At 61.8% G+C, this 17,836-nt stretch overlaps 3 protein-coding genes across 3 annotated transcripts in view; all 3 read left to right on the top strand.

Moving 5' to 3' along the window:
* Positions 1-31: 31 nt before the first annotated feature.
* Positions 32-4,949, top strand: RILP (Rab interacting lysosomal protein; the record flags this gene model as incomplete). Its single annotated transcript, XM_084493166.1, has 8 exons — positions 32-277; positions 622-745; positions 1,074-1,195; positions 1,380-1,571; positions 1,699-1,862; positions 1,978-2,100; positions 3,838-3,921; positions 4,231-4,949. 8 exons carry the CDS (start codon positions 32-34, stop codon positions 4,382-4,384), a joined length of 1,209 nt encoding a protein of 402 aa, XP_084349292.1. The 3' UTR covers positions 4,385-4,949.
* An 813-nt stretch (positions 4,950-5,762) lies between these two features.
* SCARF1 (scavenger receptor class F member 1) lies at positions 5,763-11,097 on the top strand (the record flags this gene model as incomplete). Its single annotated transcript, XM_084493465.1, has 11 exons — positions 5,763-5,872; positions 6,582-6,643; positions 6,870-6,971; positions 7,063-7,588; positions 7,759-7,977; positions 8,072-8,200; positions 8,276-8,379; positions 8,500-8,608; positions 8,679-8,803; positions 8,907-9,044; positions 9,301-11,097. The coding sequence occupies 11 exons, from the start codon at positions 5,763-5,765 to the stop codon at positions 10,269-10,271; spliced, it is 2,595 nt and encodes an 864-aa protein (XP_084349591.1). The 3' UTR covers positions 10,272-11,097.
* Positions 11,098-13,450: 2,353 nt separating this feature from the next.
* Positions 13,451-17,836, top strand: part of SLC43A2 (solute carrier family 43 member 2) — a 32,378-nt gene continuing 27,992 nt past the window's right edge. Inside the window, exons 1-2 of the mRNA XM_084493162.1 lie at positions 13,451-13,492; positions 15,480-15,677. Of these exons, the coding sequence (XP_084349288.1) occupies positions 15,518-15,677 (160 nt within the window). The 5' untranslated portion in view covers positions 13,451-13,492; positions 15,480-15,517. The remainder of the gene's footprint in view (positions 13,493-15,479; positions 15,678-17,836) is intronic.

The raw sequence follows: 17,836 nt of genomic DNA, 5'->3' as shown, positions 1-17,836 counted from the left end.
TGGCGGTGGTGACGGGTGACGGTGGTGGCCGATGGCGGAGCCTCCGCGGGGCGCCGAGCCCCTGTGGCGGACGCCTCCGGGCCGCTTGGCCCCGCCGCACGTCTACCGCATGGCCAGCGCCTTGGGCGCCGAGCTGCGCCGCCTCTCGGGCCGCTTCGGGCCCGACGCCGTGGCCGGGTTGGTGCCGCCAGTTGTGCGGCTGCTGGAGTTGCTGGAGGCGCTGGTGGCCCCGGTGACACCGGCGGGTTCCGAGGGTGAGGGGCGGCAGGACGCGGAGGTGAGCGTTGATGGGATCCCCCGGGGGGAAAGCGGTGGCCTGTCCCCCCTGTCCCCTTCCTGGTGGCACCCGGCCAGGGGCCCTTTGGCCCTCTGGGGAGGTGCTGACCCCTCTGCTATGTCCCCGAGGGCAGGTGGCTGCCTGGCCTGGCCCTTCTTCCTCCGTGGGTCCCCTCTGTGGTGGCCGTTGTCCTTGCAGGAATCCCCTGAGGGACGCTGCAGTCCCCTCGGGGTCGGCTCACACCCACCCGGCTGTGTCCTGTCCCCCAGCCCCTTGGGGTGGCTCAGCCTGAGCTGTCCCCAGCCCCTTGGGGTGGCCCTGACCCCGCTGTCCCTGTCCCCCAGGACCTGGAGCAGAGGCTGTGGGAGGCCGAGCGCCGGGAGCGCGCCCTGCGCGGCCGCCTGGCCCACCTGGAGGAGCAGAACCAGCAGCTCCTAGGGCAGCTCGCCGAGAGCCAGTCCCAGGAAGGTGGGTGTCCCTGCGGGCTCGGGGTGGCCCTGCCACCACCGGCTGTCCCTGTGGGTGCCCCTGTCCTACAAGAGAGTGTGAGTGGTGGCTGGTGTGAGCCACAGGACCCCTCAATCCCCTGATTTTATGCATGGGTGAAGGGTTTGGGACAGAAAATATTCCTTGCGTGGGCTGGGAGGAGCTCGTGCCAGGGAGGTGGAGGCGCCCGCAGGCTCTGGGATCCCAGGGGGTGCCAGGAGGGTGGTGGGGACGGACGCAGGGTGCCGGCACGAGGCTGTCCCTGGGTCCTGGGAGCTGCTCACGGCCGTTCCCCCGCATCTGGGCGCAGACAGCACGGCGCGGAAGGAACGAGAGGTGATGCTGCGGCTGAAGGAGGTGGTGGACAAGCAGCGGGACGAGATCCGTGCCCAAGCCCACGAGATCGTCTGCAAGAGCCGAGACACGGAGGCGGTGAGCGCGGGGGAGCTGGAGGACGTGAAGGGCCTCGGGACCTGCTTCCCTGTCCCCTCCCCGGGGCCGGTGTCACAAGCCTGCCGGGGCAGATGCCTTTCCCACGCCGTGCAGGCGCTGGTGGCCCTGGTGGCGGCCGAGCGGTGTTGTTGTGGCTCACTTGGGGCTGCCGTGGGCTTTCCAGCTCCAGGAGCAGCTGCAGCGCTTCATGTCCATGAACGAGGACCTGCGGCACAAGGTGGCCGTGGTGCAGGCGCAGCTCAAGAGCGCGCTGGAGAAGAAGTCGGACCTGGAGGCCGTCGTGGTGCAAACCCAGAGGGAGATGAACAGGAGGAGCAGGGCTGCCGCCGAGGCGCCGCAACCGAAGCCCAGCACGGTGAGCTGGCACCCGCGGGGGACTCGGAGTGGCCGAGGAGGGGTTGTCATTTGTCACGCCTGGCAGTGGGAGGTGAGAGCAGGGCTTTAGGGTCTGCGTCCCCCTGCTCACCCTCTCCGTCCCCCAGGAAGGAGCGCCGCTGCCTGATGAGGAGCCCCAGCCCCGGGATGCAAGCAGGAGCCCCGCTCACTGCTGCTTCTCCAAGGAAGAGCTGCAGCAGATCCTGCAGGAGCGGAACGAGCTCAAGACCAACCTGTTCCTGGTGCAGGAGGAGCTGGCCTATTACCAGCGGTGAGCCCTTCCCTGGTGGCACAGGGAATCGAGCCGGGTGCCTCCTGTCCCCGTAGCACCCCTTGGCTGCTCCGGGCAGGATTTCTTCGGTTAACTACCGACTTCTCTTCTCCAGGGAGCTGCTGAACGAAGACAGAGTTCCCAGCTTCTTCCTGAATGCAATGAAGTCGACAATCAAAAGACAGAAAAGAAAAATCCGAGCCAAAATGCTGGGGACGGCGGAGGAGTCGGCGAGCAGGTGAGTCCGGCTGGTCCGAGGACGGGGAGGTCTCCGGAGCGGGGTGGATGCCGGCCGGCTCGGTGCCTCCCTGCGCTGTGACACCTTGCGAGGGAACTCCCCAGGGCTCCCTGCTTCGCCCCTGCCTGCTTCCAGAGATCAAAGGTTTATTGTCTGTGCTTGATGTCTTGCTCTCGTTCAGCCCTGGGAGTGCTGCAGGGGCTGGGCTGTTCGCCGCTCGCATGTCCCTGTCACCCGTCACATGCCTGCTCCCTGGCCGAGTGCCACTCGTCCCTGCGTGGACGGTGGCGGTGCTGGGACCTCCGGGCTGGTCCCTGCGCTGCGTGGTTGGAGGCCACCCAGCAGAGAGCCCTTGAAGATGACGGTAGAGATGTTCCCTGGAGGCTCTGCCAGATGTTTGTGGGCAGTGCTGGCTCCAACAGACTCCTCGCCATGGGGAGGGGAAGGACCCTCCGAGCGCTGCTCCTGCTCGAGGCAGGGGGCTAAGCCTGAGCTGAAGCTGCTCTGTGGCATCGGGGGGACGCATGGGGACGTATCTCACTGGCTTTCGGGGCTTCAATAAAGGTCTGAAGGGGGCTGAGCTCTTCTGCGCCATTGAAACCTGTTGCTGCTGCTTGGGCTGGGGGCTCCTGGCGGGGGGGACCCAGGCGCAGGGGGGTTTGTACAACCTGGAGCAGCCTGAGAGCGCTCCGGGGCTGCAGCTGAGGCTCCCAGCGTGGCCCCTTCCCAGCTCTGGCAGCCTCCTCGGGCAGGAGGAGGTGGTTGGTGCTGCTCGGAGCTCCGGGGGACTGGGTAGGGCAGGGATGGGATGCTCACGGTGCTCCTGGCTGGGACCTTGCCGAGCCAGGCGGCTCAGGGTAGGGATGGGTCCTCCCCACCTACCCGAAACCTTTTTACGTGCAACCTGCAGTGCCTTCGGAGAGGCAGAACGGGATTTTCAGGAGCGCGGGGGTTCCCCCAGCTCCGCACAGCTCGTTTTTCCTCCTGCTAAAAATGCTGCTCGCTTGTGCGGCTCCCCCAGGTGCACGCTTTGCTCACACCCAGACAGCCCCGGACAGCCACCACCATGCGAGCTCCTGCCCTGTAGCACTCTCCTGGGGCTCACCCGTTGTCCTGCAGGTCCTGCCTGGTCCCCATCGTGTCCCCAAGGTCCAGTTGGCACAGACTCTGGGTGTGCTGAGGGCTCTGCAGGGCTGGGGACATCCCCCCAGCACCCAGCCGAGGCAGCAGCAGTGGCTGCAGGTCCCTTGAGCGCCGTGCCAGGTTTTGTTGCCTACAAACTCGTGCGTGGGCTGCGGCTCTGCTGCCCTGGCAATGTGGGACCAGCATCTGCTGACCAAGCGCCGAGGGTTTGGAGCTGATATCTGAGAGCTTTGGGGGCTGAGGGCACGGTGCTGGGGCTGCGCTCGCCACGAAACGTGGCTGGCTGTGGGGTGTGAGCATTGCTGTGGCTGTGGGTGCCAAGGGCTTGGAGAGCAAACACGGGATGGAGCGGGTTGGGAGCAAGAGGAAAAGATGGGTGTGGGTCCTTCCCACCAGGCAGCGATGGAGACCTGAAATAAGAGGCAGAAAATGCCAGGAGGGCTCTCGCTGAGCTGCTCCTGGGGCACAGCCAGGGCAGAGGAAGGGGTGGCTGCCCGTTACGCATGGTGCTGGGGCACAGAGGGGTGCCTCGGGGGCTCTGGTGTTGTCCGCATGTGACTCAGCCAGGTTTTTGTCCTTTTCTTTGTGCTGCAGCGAGGAAGACGAGGGCTCCTGGCTCCCGGCTCGCAGCGCAGACTGTGTGGATGGCCAGCCTCCCGAATCCAAAATCAGGAGCTTGTAAGTTCACTCCCGTCTCAGGTGCTGGTGGGGACGGGTGGCTCTGCTGGCAGGGAGCATTTTTTGGGCTCAGCTGTGGACCCAACACCAGCCGAGCTCGGTGCCTGCCCTGGGGTGCTGCCAGAGAGCGGGGCTGCTCGATTCTGAGGGATTTCTCTTTTCCTGTGTAGACACAAACCCTGCTGCCTTTTGGAGGCTGCCACACGCTCAGGGTGCTCGCAGCCGGGCATGCAGAAGGCCGGCTGGGATCCGGCTGCTTCCCTGGGAAGCTCTTCTCCCCCACACCCCTTATCTGCTCTCTCTCTGCAGCTTCGGACTGTGGTATCAGGGCAGCAGCAACGACCCCCCCGCACCCAGCTGCTCCGGAGCCTGGGAAGTCATTGAGTCACCCGAAACGCAGCCGGAGACGGTGGGAGAGGACGGGCGGGCGGGCAGCCCCCACAGCGCATCGCCGCCCCTCTGACCCCGCTGGAGCCGGCACCCCCAGGAGCTGCGTGGGCACAGAGCAGTGGGGTGGGGGCAGCCGGGGGGGCTCAGCACCCATGGGTGCTGCTCCCTGCTTCTCCCTGCTTCTCCCTGCTTGCAGCTCCACGGGTGTCTGCACCTGGTCCGTGGGCACCACCCAGGGGCCCATCACCACCATTTTCCTTCCCCCCTACACCTTTCCAACCCTGCCTCCCCTTATCCCTGCAATGTGAAGAAGGAGGAAGAGCACCCGGGCTGCCTGGGTGCTGTCCTATGGGTGCCCACACCGGGCTGAGCACCCTGCCCTGCTGAGGGCTGGGTGTCCGGGCGCTCAGGAGCCGTGGGGCTGCGGCGCAGCGAGCGCCCCTCGTGCACCTTTCCGAGGTGGGGTGAATCCGTTTTGTACCGGGACTTGTTCCTGCTGCTGGCAACTGGAAAATTTGGGCGATCCCTGTGCTCGTGGGGGGCACGGGGGCCCTACAGGCAAGGTACTTCCTCAACCTAGAACTGGAAACAGAAATAAACGGGGCACCCGTTCCTCTGACGAGGCACCCGCCACAACCTTTGCTCTGTCTTTGCTTTTGGGATTTTGGGAGCTGTTCCCCGGTGAATCTGCGGCTTTTTGTGTGCTGGTGCAAAGGGCTGCAGCCTGCTGCACGGTGCCAGAGCCCCTGCAGGGGGCTGGCTTGGGGATAGTGGCAGCAAGGCGTGCTCCAGCCCACCCCAAATGTCCAGCGGGTGACCTGCAATGGGAATTGGGGCTGCTCAGGCACAGAGGAGTTAAATCCTGCGTGTTGGGGGGAGCACCACACTTCCAGCCTGGATTCCACCCCCCTGGCTGGCCAGGCTTGGGTAGGAAAAAGGTGTTTCCTGTGCATCTGCTGACACAAAGCTCCTGGGGAGGCGGGCGGTGGGACAGTGGCCAGCGGTGGCCGCGGGCACTGGCCCCCGGCTGGTTCAAAGGGCAGCGTGGGGCCCGCTGTGTGCCCAGGGGGGACGTGGGGGCCCCAGGGGGGGACAGCAGGAGGAGAGGGGGCAGATGGATGCCTCAGGTGGGGTGGGGGACATGGCCTGAAGCAGCTTTGGGAGGCGATGGAGCAGGTGAAGGGGAGATGCTGGGTGGGTGCCCTTCCCCGCAGGGGGTGCTGAGTCCCCGTCCGCCCGTTTTTTTGGCAGTGAAAGCCAAAAATAGCCCCCCCCGGGGGCATTCCCGGCTCCTTCCTTCCCTGCGCACCCCTTGACGTGGGATCGGGGCACCTCCTCCCGCATTTCCTCAGGAAGAAACCCAAGGCTGGCGGGAGGAAGAGGCCGAGCCGCGGGAGAGGGACGGGACAGGACGGACAGAAGGATGGATGGACGGACACAGCCCCGGCACGATGGCGAGTGCCCGGCCACGGCTGTGCCTGTGCCTGTGGCTGTGGCTGTGGGTGCAGGGCTCTGCCCAGGAGCTCGACCCCGACGGCAGGAACGTCTGCAAGGCGGACAGGTGGGTGCCACCACCGCCCCGGGACCCTTGGGTGGCAGCAGGGTGGGATCCTCGATCCGGCCTTCCATGGACGGGGAGCTGCAGCCCGGTGCTGCGTGGGCACGGGGAATAGGATGGTGCTGGGGGGCTCCAGGCCCTCAAATCCCTTCTCCATGGGGTTATTTCTCACGTACCAAGAGAGTATGGGGGCAACGGTGGGGTTTTGGGAGCATTGGAAATATTTCTAACGCTCACCGGGCCAGAAACATCATGGCAGCAAATCCTAAATAGCACTGGGAGCTGATATCCCTGCCCGTTTGCTGCTATTTTGTCTTGTCCATTGGTCTCTCCATCAACACCGTGCTTTGTTGCCTTTTTTGGGGGTCACCAACACCTCTGAGCCTCTCCCAAAGCATCGGGGCCCTGGTTTTGGGCTCCGTAGCTGTGGTGTTGGCAGCACCGGGCGTGCCTGTCCCGGCACCAGCCCCGCGGCCCACACTGGCTGCAGCGTCTTAAATTTCCTTCTATTTTCCCAACTTCCTTCCGGAGCAAAGCCCCCGGGGCCTTGTGGCTTCCCTGTGTGCGAGACCGAGCCCTGGGGGGGGGGAACACCCCACTTTACCTTCATGTTAGCCAAAGAGCCCTGAAGCTGAACACAGACGTACCCAGCCCCGGTCCCCATCTGATGTCCCCCCCCGTCCCCATCTGATGTCCCCTCTCTGTCCCACAGCCCCCCCGCGGGCCTGGCATGCTGCCCCGGCTGGAAGCAGGAAGGGCGGGAGTGCACGGCTGGTAAGCCTTGGATGGATGACACCCAAAATCCTCGTCCCCACGCTCGGCTGGGAGTTTCCTCCACACCATCGGCCCTGCAGCCCTGTGGGGAGCCCCCGGCTGCCCACCGAGCGGGGTGCTGAGGGTGGAGAGGGGGGTGCCAGCCCCACTGGGGGTGCGGGAGGTGGTGGGGACCACGCGTGGTGCCACCCTGGTGGGGTTGGCACACCCTGATGTGCCCCGACAGCGCTGTGCGAAGGCGAGGACGCCTGCGGGCCGGACGAGGTGTGCGTGAGACCGGGGCTTTGCCGCTGCAAACCCGGCTTCTTCGGCGCAGACTGCAGCTCCCGTGAGTGCTCCCCACCTCCACCAGCCTTCCCCAGGAATCACTGTGATTCCTCACCCTTCCTTCTGCCTCCCCTATCTCCTTCCCCCCGCAGGCTGCCCGGCGCAGTACTGGGGCCCCGACTGCAAGCAGCGGTGCCCGTGCCACCCCGGCGGGACGTGCGAGGCGGCGAGCGGGCGCTGCACCTGCCACCCCGATCGCTGGGGCGAGCTGTGCCAATTCCCTTGCCAGTGCGGGCCCCACGGCCGCTGCGAGCCCCTGACCGGTGCCTGCCGCTGCGAGCCGGGCTGGTGGTCTCCCAGCTGCAAGAAGCAGTGCCAGTGCAGCGCCGCCAGCTCGCACTGCGACCCCCTGACCGGCCACTGCCGCTGCCTGCCGGGCTGGTGGGGCAGGAGGTGCAGCTTCAAGTGCTCCTGCAACCTCTCGCCCTGCACTCAGGAGACGGGCAAGTGCGAGTGCAAGGCCGGGTTTTGGGGGCCGGCGTGCCAGCGGCGCTGCGACTGCTTGCACGGCTCCTGCAACCCCCTCAGTGGGCACTGCAGCTGCGTCCCCGGGTACCAGGGCAGGAGCTGCCGGGAGCCCTGCCCGGCGGGGAAATACGGGTCGCAGTGTGTGCACAGGTGAGCTGGGGGCACTACGGGGGGGGAAATCAACGGGGTACATCCATCCCTTTGGCTGGATGGGGAGATGTGTTGGGGAGGGGGAGGTTTGGGCAGCCCTGTTTGGATGCAGCATTTTTTTGGGGGGACGGGGAGGATGCCGAAGCCTCGCCACCCCTGTGTCCGTGCAGCTGCGGGAACTGCAAGCGCAGCCAGCCCTGCTCGCCCGTGGATGGCTTCTGCCTGGCGTGCCAGCCCGGCTGGAACGGGACCCTGTGCAAGGAGCGCTGCGCCCCCGGCTTCCACGGCGAGGGCTGCCTCCAGCCGTGCCCCCACTGCCGGAATGGGGACGCCTGCGATGCGGAGACCGGGTCGTGCCTGCACTGCGAGCCCGGCTGGATGGGACCCAGGTACCCCCCCCGCTGCCTCCCGGGGTGCAGGATGTGGCTGCGGGTCCTGGTGGGGGTCCCGGCACCCTGACACCTCCTCGCTTTGTCTCGGCAGCTGCAACAGCTCCTGCCCCGCAGGCACCTTCGGGGACGGATGCCAGCTCCTCTGCCCCGAGTGCGTTTGGGGGAGCTGCGACCCCGTGTCGGGTGCCTGCCTCTGCCAGGCCGGCTACTGGGGACCCAGGTAACGTGGGGAGTGGGGCAAGGCTGGGACCCCCCATCCCCGGGGGCATTTCCCCTCCTTTCTTTTCTCTTCCAGCTGCAACGACACCTGCCCGGAGGGGTATTTTGGTGTGAACTGTTCCTCCCCATGCCAGTGCTCCCGAGGGCCCTGCCACCCCGTGCGGGGTGACTGCGCGCTGAGTAAGAGCAGCCTCACTTTTCCTCCTCCACCCAAACGAGGGGGGTCCGCAGCATCCTCCCAAAGGGATGAGGATGTCGTGGTGCAGCCGTGGACACCCCGATCCCGTTTTCCCCGTGCAGGTCTGGACCCCGGGGCTCTGGCCGCCGCCATCCTCGTCCCTCTCCTCCTGCTGCTCCTCTGCATTGTCTGCTGCTGCTGCAGCGCCGGCCCCGCAGATGCTAGAGACAGGTGGGTGTGAGGGGCCTCTTATTGCCAAATCCCATCCTTTTGGTGCCTTCATGCCCCTGTTCCTGCGCAGGGCGGCCGTGCCGGATGACGACGTGGTGGCCAGGATGAAGCACCACGTGCAGGGGGTGCTGGCGAACCTCAGCGCTATGCTGCCCTGCTTCTCCCTGGGCGGCTACAAACTTCCCAAAGTCACGGGTGAGGAAAGCGGGGCTGCCGATGGCCCTTTTGTGGGGGAATCCCACAGGGTGGGTGATGCTCTGCACCCCCGGACCTCAGCTTGTTGTTTTCTCCCCCCCAGTTTCCCACCACGACGCAGAAATCCCCTTCAACCCCAGCTTCATCGAGTCGCCCTCGGCCGCCTGGGTTTCGGATAGCTCCTTCTCCTCCTTCGACACCGACAACGAGGGACCCGAGTACTCCGTCCCTCCCAGAGAAGGTGACCCACGAAGCTGCACCTCCCCTCCCCGCAGCCTTTCCGTGCTGCCCCAACCCCGTCCCACCCTTTTAGAGTCCTTGGGCTCCCTGAGGATGCTGGGCGCAGCCTGCCATTTATTTTTATTCCCTTACTTCCCTTTCCCCAAGGCTGTGCTTGGTCTCGTGCACTGGGACGTGCCCGGCGTGGGCACAGCCCTATTACAGCCGCGTCCCTGGGCTCACCCCCGAGCCTTGACGCTCGCCCCCTTTCCCCTCAGGTGTCCCGCTGCTGGGGGGGGCCGAGCTGCAGGACGGGGCCTCCCCCCCGGGTGAGGCGCTCCCGGACCCGGCCGCCTTCAGCTCCGAGGACGTCTCGCAGCCCTTCGCCATCCCCCGCACCTCCAGCATCGCCAAGGCCAAGCGGCCTTCTGTCTCCTTCGCCGAGGGGACGAAATTTGGGGCGGTGGAGACCCCCAGCCCCGGGCGGAAGCCCAAGACCCCGTGGGGGGCGGCCAAGTTGTCCCCCACATCAGGGGAAGCAGGGGATGAGTCCCCCGCCGAGCAGCCGGCCAGCGATGGCTACGAGAGCCCTGATCCCCTCACCAAGGGGGACGAAAGCCACCGGCCATCGCCCCGGGCCACCCCGGGGGGCCGCCGGCGGGTGGTCTCCGGCACCAGGCACGTGGCCCAGAGGGTGGAAGCCCTGGAAGCGGCCGCCAAAAGCGGCAGCTGGGACGCGAAGGGGAAGGAGCCCAACGTCACCACCATCTACATGATGGTGGGGACGGCCGGGCAGGACCCCAAAACCGAGGGAGGTGGCGAGGGACCGGTCCAGGCCGTGCTGAAGCGGCTGGGGAGCCTGCAGAAAGGCAAGTGGGCTGCCAAGGAGGAGCCCAAGGTGCGGAGGAGCGTCGAGGCCATCCAAAAACCTCCCCGCCGGGCCCTGGCGCAGCGCAGGGACTCGGCGAATGGCTGCAAGCAGAGGGAGAGCGTCCCGGGGGCTGCAGGTGAGCAGCGCCCCGGCAAACAGCAGCACCTCTCCGGGAAGAGACAGTCCTTCCCGCTGGCATCGGCCTCGCTGAAAGGCGCCGGGGTTCAGGATGGGGTTGGCGATGCCACGGAGAGGGGCAAAAGCCTGGAGGTGACCCTAAGGCTGGAAACGAAGGGCCAGGCTGCCCCTGAGGAAGAGCCTAAATACGAGACCGTGAGCAGCAGTGAGGATATGCCGGCTGCCTCCGCGGCCACCTGAGCCCCCGGCTCCGTCCCCCTCCGTGGCTGGGGGCAGCGGGGACCTGCAGGACCCCGCTGGGTCAGTCCCAGCCTGGGGGAGCCGAGGTCTCCCCTGAGCAGGGGGCTGGACACACGGAGCCTTCCCGTTATTCCCATTCCCTTCCCACTACGCCGGACCCCGCCGGTGAGACGGACGATGCTGAGAGCTGCAGCCCCAGTGGTTTGCAGTGCTTTGGGGCTGTTTTCTGCCCCCTGCATCCCACGGGCCCCATTTTGTGGTCACTGGGGGGAGCGGGATGCCCCTTGGTGGCTCTCTGTAAAGGTGCTTCTCGCTGGAGGGGATTATTTTACGGAGCTCTGCTGGGCGAGACGATGGGCTGCCACGGGCGGCTTCCGCGAAAATTAATTTTAGCTGCTTATCTTGAAGGATATCTGGGTCTGCGGGTGGTTATCTGTGCAGCTCTGGCTGCGTGGGTTTCTGTGTTAGAGGCATGGCACGTGAAACGGGATGGGGCACGGCACCAGCTGGGTGCACGGCCCCAAAGCACCACAAGATGCCACAGTCATCCACGCTGCGCCCATCCATGAGCAAAGCGGGGCCGTGAACATCACCCTGTGCACCAGGAGCTGCGCCGGCCCCAATAAGGACAGAAAATGGGTGAAAAATGGCATTTTTGTGGGAGCCCTGTGACTGTCGGCAGGCACGCCGGGTGCTCGAGGAGCCGGAGGATTCGCAGCATGAGCTGGGTTTAGGTGTATCTAGGTGGTAGCAGTTCTCTGTGTATTTTTCTGTTATTTCGAGGGGTGTGAAAGCCTCTGACTGGAAATTAAATGTTACCAAAGGAGCTTGGTTTCCCAGCTGTTCTCCAGATTGAAGATACAGCCAGAAATACTCTCTGAAGTAGGAGAGCTGTTGCTACCTTTAGTTTTTTATTTATTTATTTATTTATTTATTTATTTATTTATTTTCCATTTTCTGGTTCTGTTGAGGTAATTCTGTGCTCTCAGGAACCAATCTCAGCCCAGGGGGGTGATGGAGAGAGCAGGGCCGAGGGGACACGGGATGGGCTGGGGACACACACGTCGCAGGTTGAGTCTCTGCAGGTGAGCCCTGCTCTGGCGCTGCCCATTTGGGGTTCGGGACGTTTTGCTTTTTCTCCTTTTGCTTTTCACGGGGACGTCTCCCCTGATGTGAGCCACACACTCTCCATGCTCTCACATGGAGATTTCCAGCTCGCAGCCCTCCTCCGCTGTGGTGTCTCTCACCCATACCACCAAAACCTGTGGAAGGTGAACGACATCCATCCTGGTGGCCCAGGGAGGAGCAGACACCTCGCCGGGCTGTGTCCTGCTTTTCCAACTCGTCCCCAGATGGGGACCCCAAGGACCACCACCGGAGCCCACCACAGACCCCCGGTGAGGCCGGGCAGGAGCTTTCGCCTCCCTTCCAGCCTCCCCTTGTCCCTGGCCGGTTTGTGTAAATGCCTCTCCGTGCGAGCGCTGTGCTTCGCCCTCACTTCAGCTTTTATGTGTTTCTCTCCACGATGTTTACTCATTCCCCAGGCGTCTTTACAGAGGGCAGTAGCTCTCCTGAGAGCTTCTTTTTGCCCCCTAGCGTAGACAAACACAGCCCTGCAGCGCTCTCGGCATCCCCGAGGCTCTGGAGGTCTCCACAGGCCTCGTGCCCTCCCGGCCTTCCCTTACGGCCGCCACAGGCACCGCATCGGCCCCAGCTGTTTTATTTTCCTTGGGCTTTTTTTATGGCTGTTTGCTTTGGCCGAACCCCCTGCTCCTGCCCCGCTGCTGCAAAGTTCCTCCCGAGGCCGAAGGCTTTCCTCTCCCACCCATTGCGGCGGTGTGTGTCCGTCTGTCCGGACCCCAGCACCTTCACCCTCAGTCCCCATCAGTTGGGACCCTCATTTGAGAACCCCCCCTGAGCCCTTTCCTTGCCCCAAACACCGCTGTGGGCTCGCTCGGCCACCAAAATGGCCCCATGGTGGCCAAACCCCTGGGTGGCTGCGGTGCAGGAGCGAGCCAAGGGGAGATGGCTCCGTGTTGGGACTCGGCGTTAGGTGAATCTGAAAATTCACCTAATGGGGCATGAGGCAGGGTTGGGCTTGACGCCACGCTCCCCGTCCTTGTCCCGCTCCTATCCCTGCCACCTGGCCCCACGGGCACCGGGGGCTGCAGGGCTCCGAGCCCCCTGTGCTTGGGAGGGGAGTGTGCGGCGGGGCCGCATCCTGCACCCACCTCGGTTCGTTAATAGTCATGTTAATATTGACTTTAATGGGTTTAAAATGATAATATTGTGATATTAATGGTAATATTGACTTTAATGTGTTTTTTTTTTTATGCTTAATGTTAATGTTAATATTGTGATATTAATCTTAATATTGTGATATTAATGTTAATATTGATTTTAATGTTTTTTCTGTGTTTAATATTAACGTTAATATTACAATATTAAAGTTTATTTTAATGTTAATCTGAACGCTAATTTTCACGATAACAGCATTTTTAGGCTTAATTATAATCACAACATTAATTTTTAATCTTAGCGTCATTTTTTTAATTTTTAACCTCATTAACTTTATTTTTAAATCTTAACCTTAATTTTTAATTCTAGCCTTACTTTAATTTTTAATTCTAACCTTGTTTTAATTTTATCCTTTTATTTTTTAATTTTTAATTTTTAATTTTCAATTTTTAATTTTAATTAGTGATTTTAATGATTAAATTAAATTAAATTTTTATTTTCTTTTTCAATTTTAATTTCATTTATTCATTTTATGTCTTAACTTTGCTTTTATTTTTATGCCTATTTTTCAATATTTAATCTTCACTTTTTTTAAATTTTAATTTTATTATTATTTTTTAAATTTTTATTTTTTCCTTTTATTTTTTTAATTTTATTTTATTTTTCCCCCTTTCCTTTCCCGGAAAGCTTCGCGGGTTCCTTCTCTCTGCCTCCCCCGGGCATGACTCCGGGGCGCTCCGTGCGCGTCGCGCTCCCCGCGCTGCGCTCCCCGGGACCGGGACCAGGACCAGGAGGACCGGGCCCCGCCGGGGGGACACCGGGGACACCGGGGGGGGGGGACACCGGGCCCGGCACGTGCCCCGGCGTCCCGGCCATTGGTGGTGGCGGCGGCCAATGGGCGGCGGCGGCTGTTTGCTGCGGAGGGCGGATAAAAACACCGGGGGGAGCGCGGCGGCGCCGAGCGGCGGCGGAGCGGGGCCGGGGTGAGCGGCAGCGGGTCCGGGGATGGGGGGGGGATGCTCGGGGTGGTGGCGATTTTAATTTTTTTTTAAATCATTTTTTATTATTTTTAAAAATTTTATATTTCATTTTATTTTATTTTTAATTTTTCATATTCATTTTTTCCCCATATTTTCTTTTTTTTTTTTCTCATATTTTTCTGCTTTCATCTTGCCCCGTTTCCCCCATTTTTCTGCCTTCGCGTTTTTTTTTTTTTTTGGCCTTTTTCACCCTTTCGTTTTCGGCCGGCTGCGGGCTGGGTCGCCCTAAGGGATTTGGGGAGAGCGGGCGTACCACGGGTAGGGCTGCACCGGGGGTGTCGGCTCTTATGGGGTGCATTGGGGAGGGGGGGTCGCACAGTGGGGTGCCCCCCTTGGGGTGGTGCTGGGGGCACGGAGAGGTGCAGCCGGGGTGGGGGGGGGGAGTGTGGGGAGAGCGGGGTGGGGTGAGCATCAGTTTGTGGGTAGCAGGGTGAGAAGGTTTTTTTTTTTTCTGGGGGGTGGGAAAAGGGGTGTATGGGGTGGGATTGGTGCTGGGAGGGGTGCCGGAGGGAGAGGGGGCTCCTTGCTGGGGGGGAGCAGGGGGTGTGGGAGCAATCCGTGGGCACGGAGAAGGGTGTAAGGGGGCGCATGGTTTTTTTGGGGGGATCGGGGTGCATGGGGGGCTTTGTAGGGACATAGCGGGGTGAGCGGGGGGCTTGGTGGGGGCAGAGCGGGGTGCCTGGGGGCGGTGAGCAAGGGGGGGGCTGCAGCACGGAGAGGAGCAGGGCTGGGGGCGGTGGGCGCGCGGGTGCACGGGATGAGGAAGAGGAGGCGTGGAGGAAGCACGTCCGGGCTGCGCTGGGGGCAGCGGGCCTGCGCGCTGCATGGGTGGGTGGGTGGGTGGGGGGCCGTGGGGGGGCTGCAGGCAGGCTTCGGGATCAGGGGGCTCGCTCTCTGCAGCAGCCTGGGTGGCTGCAGGGTGGCCCTGGCCTCCTGGCACCGCTGTAGGGGGTTGGAAAGCAGGGGGGTGGTGGCACCTTGGCCCTGTGGCAAGCCCCCGAAGACCCTCTCGGGCAGCCCGCTTGTTTTCCCGTAGTGCTTGATCATAGCATGCTTTAGGGTGTGTGGGGGGAAAACCCAGCTCGTCTAAAATGGCCACTTGCTGTATGACCCAGGGGCAGCCCCACACCTCGGGGCTCCCCCAGCTAAACCGGGTCTGCTCCTATATTTGCTGCCGCTCGCTCTCGTTGGCTGCGGGGAGCGGGACAGGTGGAGCTGGGGACGTTAATCCGGCCGCAGCATCCGCGGGGCGGCACGTGCACGGCACGGGCTGTCCACCACCAGCCATCTGCGGGGCTGGCATGGGGCAGGATGCGTCCCGCCTTGCTCGCAGACGTGTGCTTAGCAAAGAGGGGCTCCTTGCTGAGCCCGCCTGCGGTATGAGTGTGTATAGGACCATCGCTCGTGACCACTTTCCAGGGCAGATCCGTGCCTCCCGTGGGGCAGAGCAGAGCTGCTGGGACACTACAGCTGCTATAGGGCTGCCTCCCTGCTCCCAGCCTCTGCCCCAAGCAGCAGGAGGTCAGGGTGCTGAGGCAGCTCTCAGCTCTGCACGTGCTTCCCTGCTGCCCTGCAAATGGGCTGCAAAGGGGGGAGCGGGCTCTGGGCAGGGGACATTTGCTGTGTTTTCATACCTGTTGCTCGGGAGGTGGAACGGAGCCCTTGAACGCTCCTCTGGTGCACAGCGCCGGCGCTGGAGGGGCTGCACCAAGGGCACTCGTGCTCCCCCTTCCCTCCAGGGCACCTGGCAAGCCGCTGCCTGCAAAAATAAGCTTTACACCTGAGTGCCTTTCATTCACCGGGCAGCCTTTATTACCTTCCTGCGGAGTGCCCTCTTTTTAAACTTTTTTTTTTTTTTTTTTTTTGCACTCTCCTTGAGCAGCCTGTGCCGTGTCCGTGACCTCTCCTGTCATTGTTCTGATCCCTGCAGGCTGAGACTGTGGCCGAGGGCACCCTTCCGACGCAGCAATGGCACCCACGCTCGCCACCGCTCACCGCCGGCGCTGGTGGATGGCGTTCACGGCCATCATCGAGAACCTCTTCTTCTCCGCCGTCCTGCTGGGCTGGGGGTCCCTGCTCATCATGCTGAAGGCGGAAGGGTTTTACTCCTACCTCTGCCACGAGTCGGGTAAGGATGCTCTTGAGGAGGTGATGGACTCGAGACGGGTGAAAAAGCGGCTGCTGGGGTTTGGGGGCGCGGTTCCCTGCCTCGGGGTGGTGTGGGCTGGATGCGCCTCCCTTTCTAAAAAGGAAGGCATCCTTCGTGGTGGTTCGACGTGCCTGTGGTTGCTGCTGCTTTGCAGGGTGAACAGAAAAGGAGCCTCAAAGATTAGGTCCAGTTTTCCTGGACAGCCTCTTCCTCTCGGCCTGGGGTCCTGCCTCTGCTCGGAGGCCTGGCCGAGCGCTGCGGGGGAAGGCTGGTGTGGCCCCAAGGGTGCTGGGGGACGGGGGATGGCTCGTGGGGAGGGATCCTGCCTGCTGCTGGGTGGGAAGGCTGGGATGAGACCAACAGGGGCCAGTAGAGCAAAGGGAGGCAGGAGCTGGGTGTCTGGGCTCTGGACAGAGCACAAGGGAGCAGAGGAGACGGGAAGGTTGCACTGAGCTGGTGGGCATGGGGTGGAGGAGGGAGCAGCGAAGGGAAGGAGCTGGAAACAAGTGCATGGACCCAGAGCCGTGCACCAGAGCCATACCTCGGTAGGTAACAGCTGAGAATAGTGGGGGAAATCTATGATGTGGGGAAATGACCTCCAAGCAGTGAACAGCTGTGATGATACTTTGGCTTTCCCCTCGCTTGTTGTGTTTCTGTTTCATCAGCCCCTTGTTACGGCCTCTTTGTGTGCCTGTGGGTGGCTGCCTCAGTCTCGTAGCTGCACCTGGCGGGTTTGGGTTCTTGTCAGCTGTAGCGTGGCTGCTGCTTCTCCTTCCTGCCCTCTGGTCGCAGCATGGTTCTTCCAAGCGTGTCCGTGTTGCTCACAACTCCAGCGGCCCTCCAGGTGACGCGAGGGAGCGTCCCCAGCAGCTGGACACCATTTAGGAGACTTCAGGCCTAAAGAGGCTGCTGTGCTGTCACCAAGCCACGGTGACTTTGCCTCAGGCCAGTGCGAGAGGTCTGGTTAAACCCAGGTGGAGCTTTCTGAGATAAAACACGCCAGAGCTGATAAGCAAACGCTGACTGTGGCTGAGAGCAGCCACTTTGCTATCGGTGCCCTGAGCTGTGCCCTGCTGACAGGAGCTGTGCTTCACTTTGGGGCCTGTCCTGCTGCTTTTTGCTTCCATTGCATTTGATTTGTCTGCCTTTGCCCCAGATTGCTGAGATTTGCTGTGGCTTCTCACCCTGGTTTGCCTGCTGTGGTCTGGCTGCATCTGGGAGTGTCTCAGACCGCAGGGAAGAGGCGATGGAATCGAATCGCTGCCTCGGGGGCGATGCCTTCCTCCCAACCTGTGCCCCCAGGCACGGTGATTTAAACCCTGAAAACACGCTTAAGGAGTCAAACATTCTCATTGTCCTCAAATACTGGCTCAAAAAATGGCTTGTGATGAGCCTTGAGGAGCAGTTCTGCCAGTTTCCATCCTTGCTTGCTCATTTTCCTTTCTCTGTTGTTGTCCTCTCTGTAACAACCTCGGGGACAAGGTAGGGAAGAGCCAAAGCTCCAGGCCTGGGGACAGCAGATGTCTTTGTGGTGGCAGGAGCCCTGACCAACCCCGTAGGGCTTGGCACCGAGCTGCCTTTGACCCTTGCTGGGGTTAGGGTGGCCCAGCAGTTGCCTTTCTCAGCACAACCCATTGAATCATGCGGCTCTTGGCTGGAAGATGGGTGGAAACAAAGAAATTGTAACTAGTAGCCTTTGGGCACTTGTTGTTCCTAATGCCGCTGTGTGCATGTAAGTATTGCAAAAAAAAAAAAAAAAAAAAAAAAAGACTTTTCCTAATGAGCCAAAGGTTCTTGGCAGGGCTTTTCGTTTGTCAGCAAAAGCTCTGCACTTTGTGATGCTTTCCAACTAAAGAGAAAACTAGACCTTGTCCCTTCCGCAGGCTCTTCTCTGAAGGTAGCTACAGCTGCCCAGAACGTGGCTCCAATTCACGATGGGCTCGTGGTCTTCCTCAAATCCCCCCCTTTTTTCCCTTTCTGCCTTTGGCTTCTGGCGCTGGGCTTTGCCCGTCCACCCTACAACCACGTAGGGTCAGCTCGGTTGCACAAGAGCGGAGGTGGACACCTGGAAAAACCCCCATCGAAGCAGCAAATATTTTTAAAGCTGTTGTGCAAGAGGGTTTGAGTGGAGGGCTCTG

The sequence above is a fragment of the Aythya ferina genome, assembly GCF_964211825.1.
Source record: "Aythya ferina genome assembly, chromosome: 19".
NCBI lineage: Eukaryota > Metazoa > Chordata > Aves > Anseriformes > Anatidae > Aythya > Aythya ferina.
This window is presented reverse-complemented; position numbering and strand designations above follow the sequence as displayed.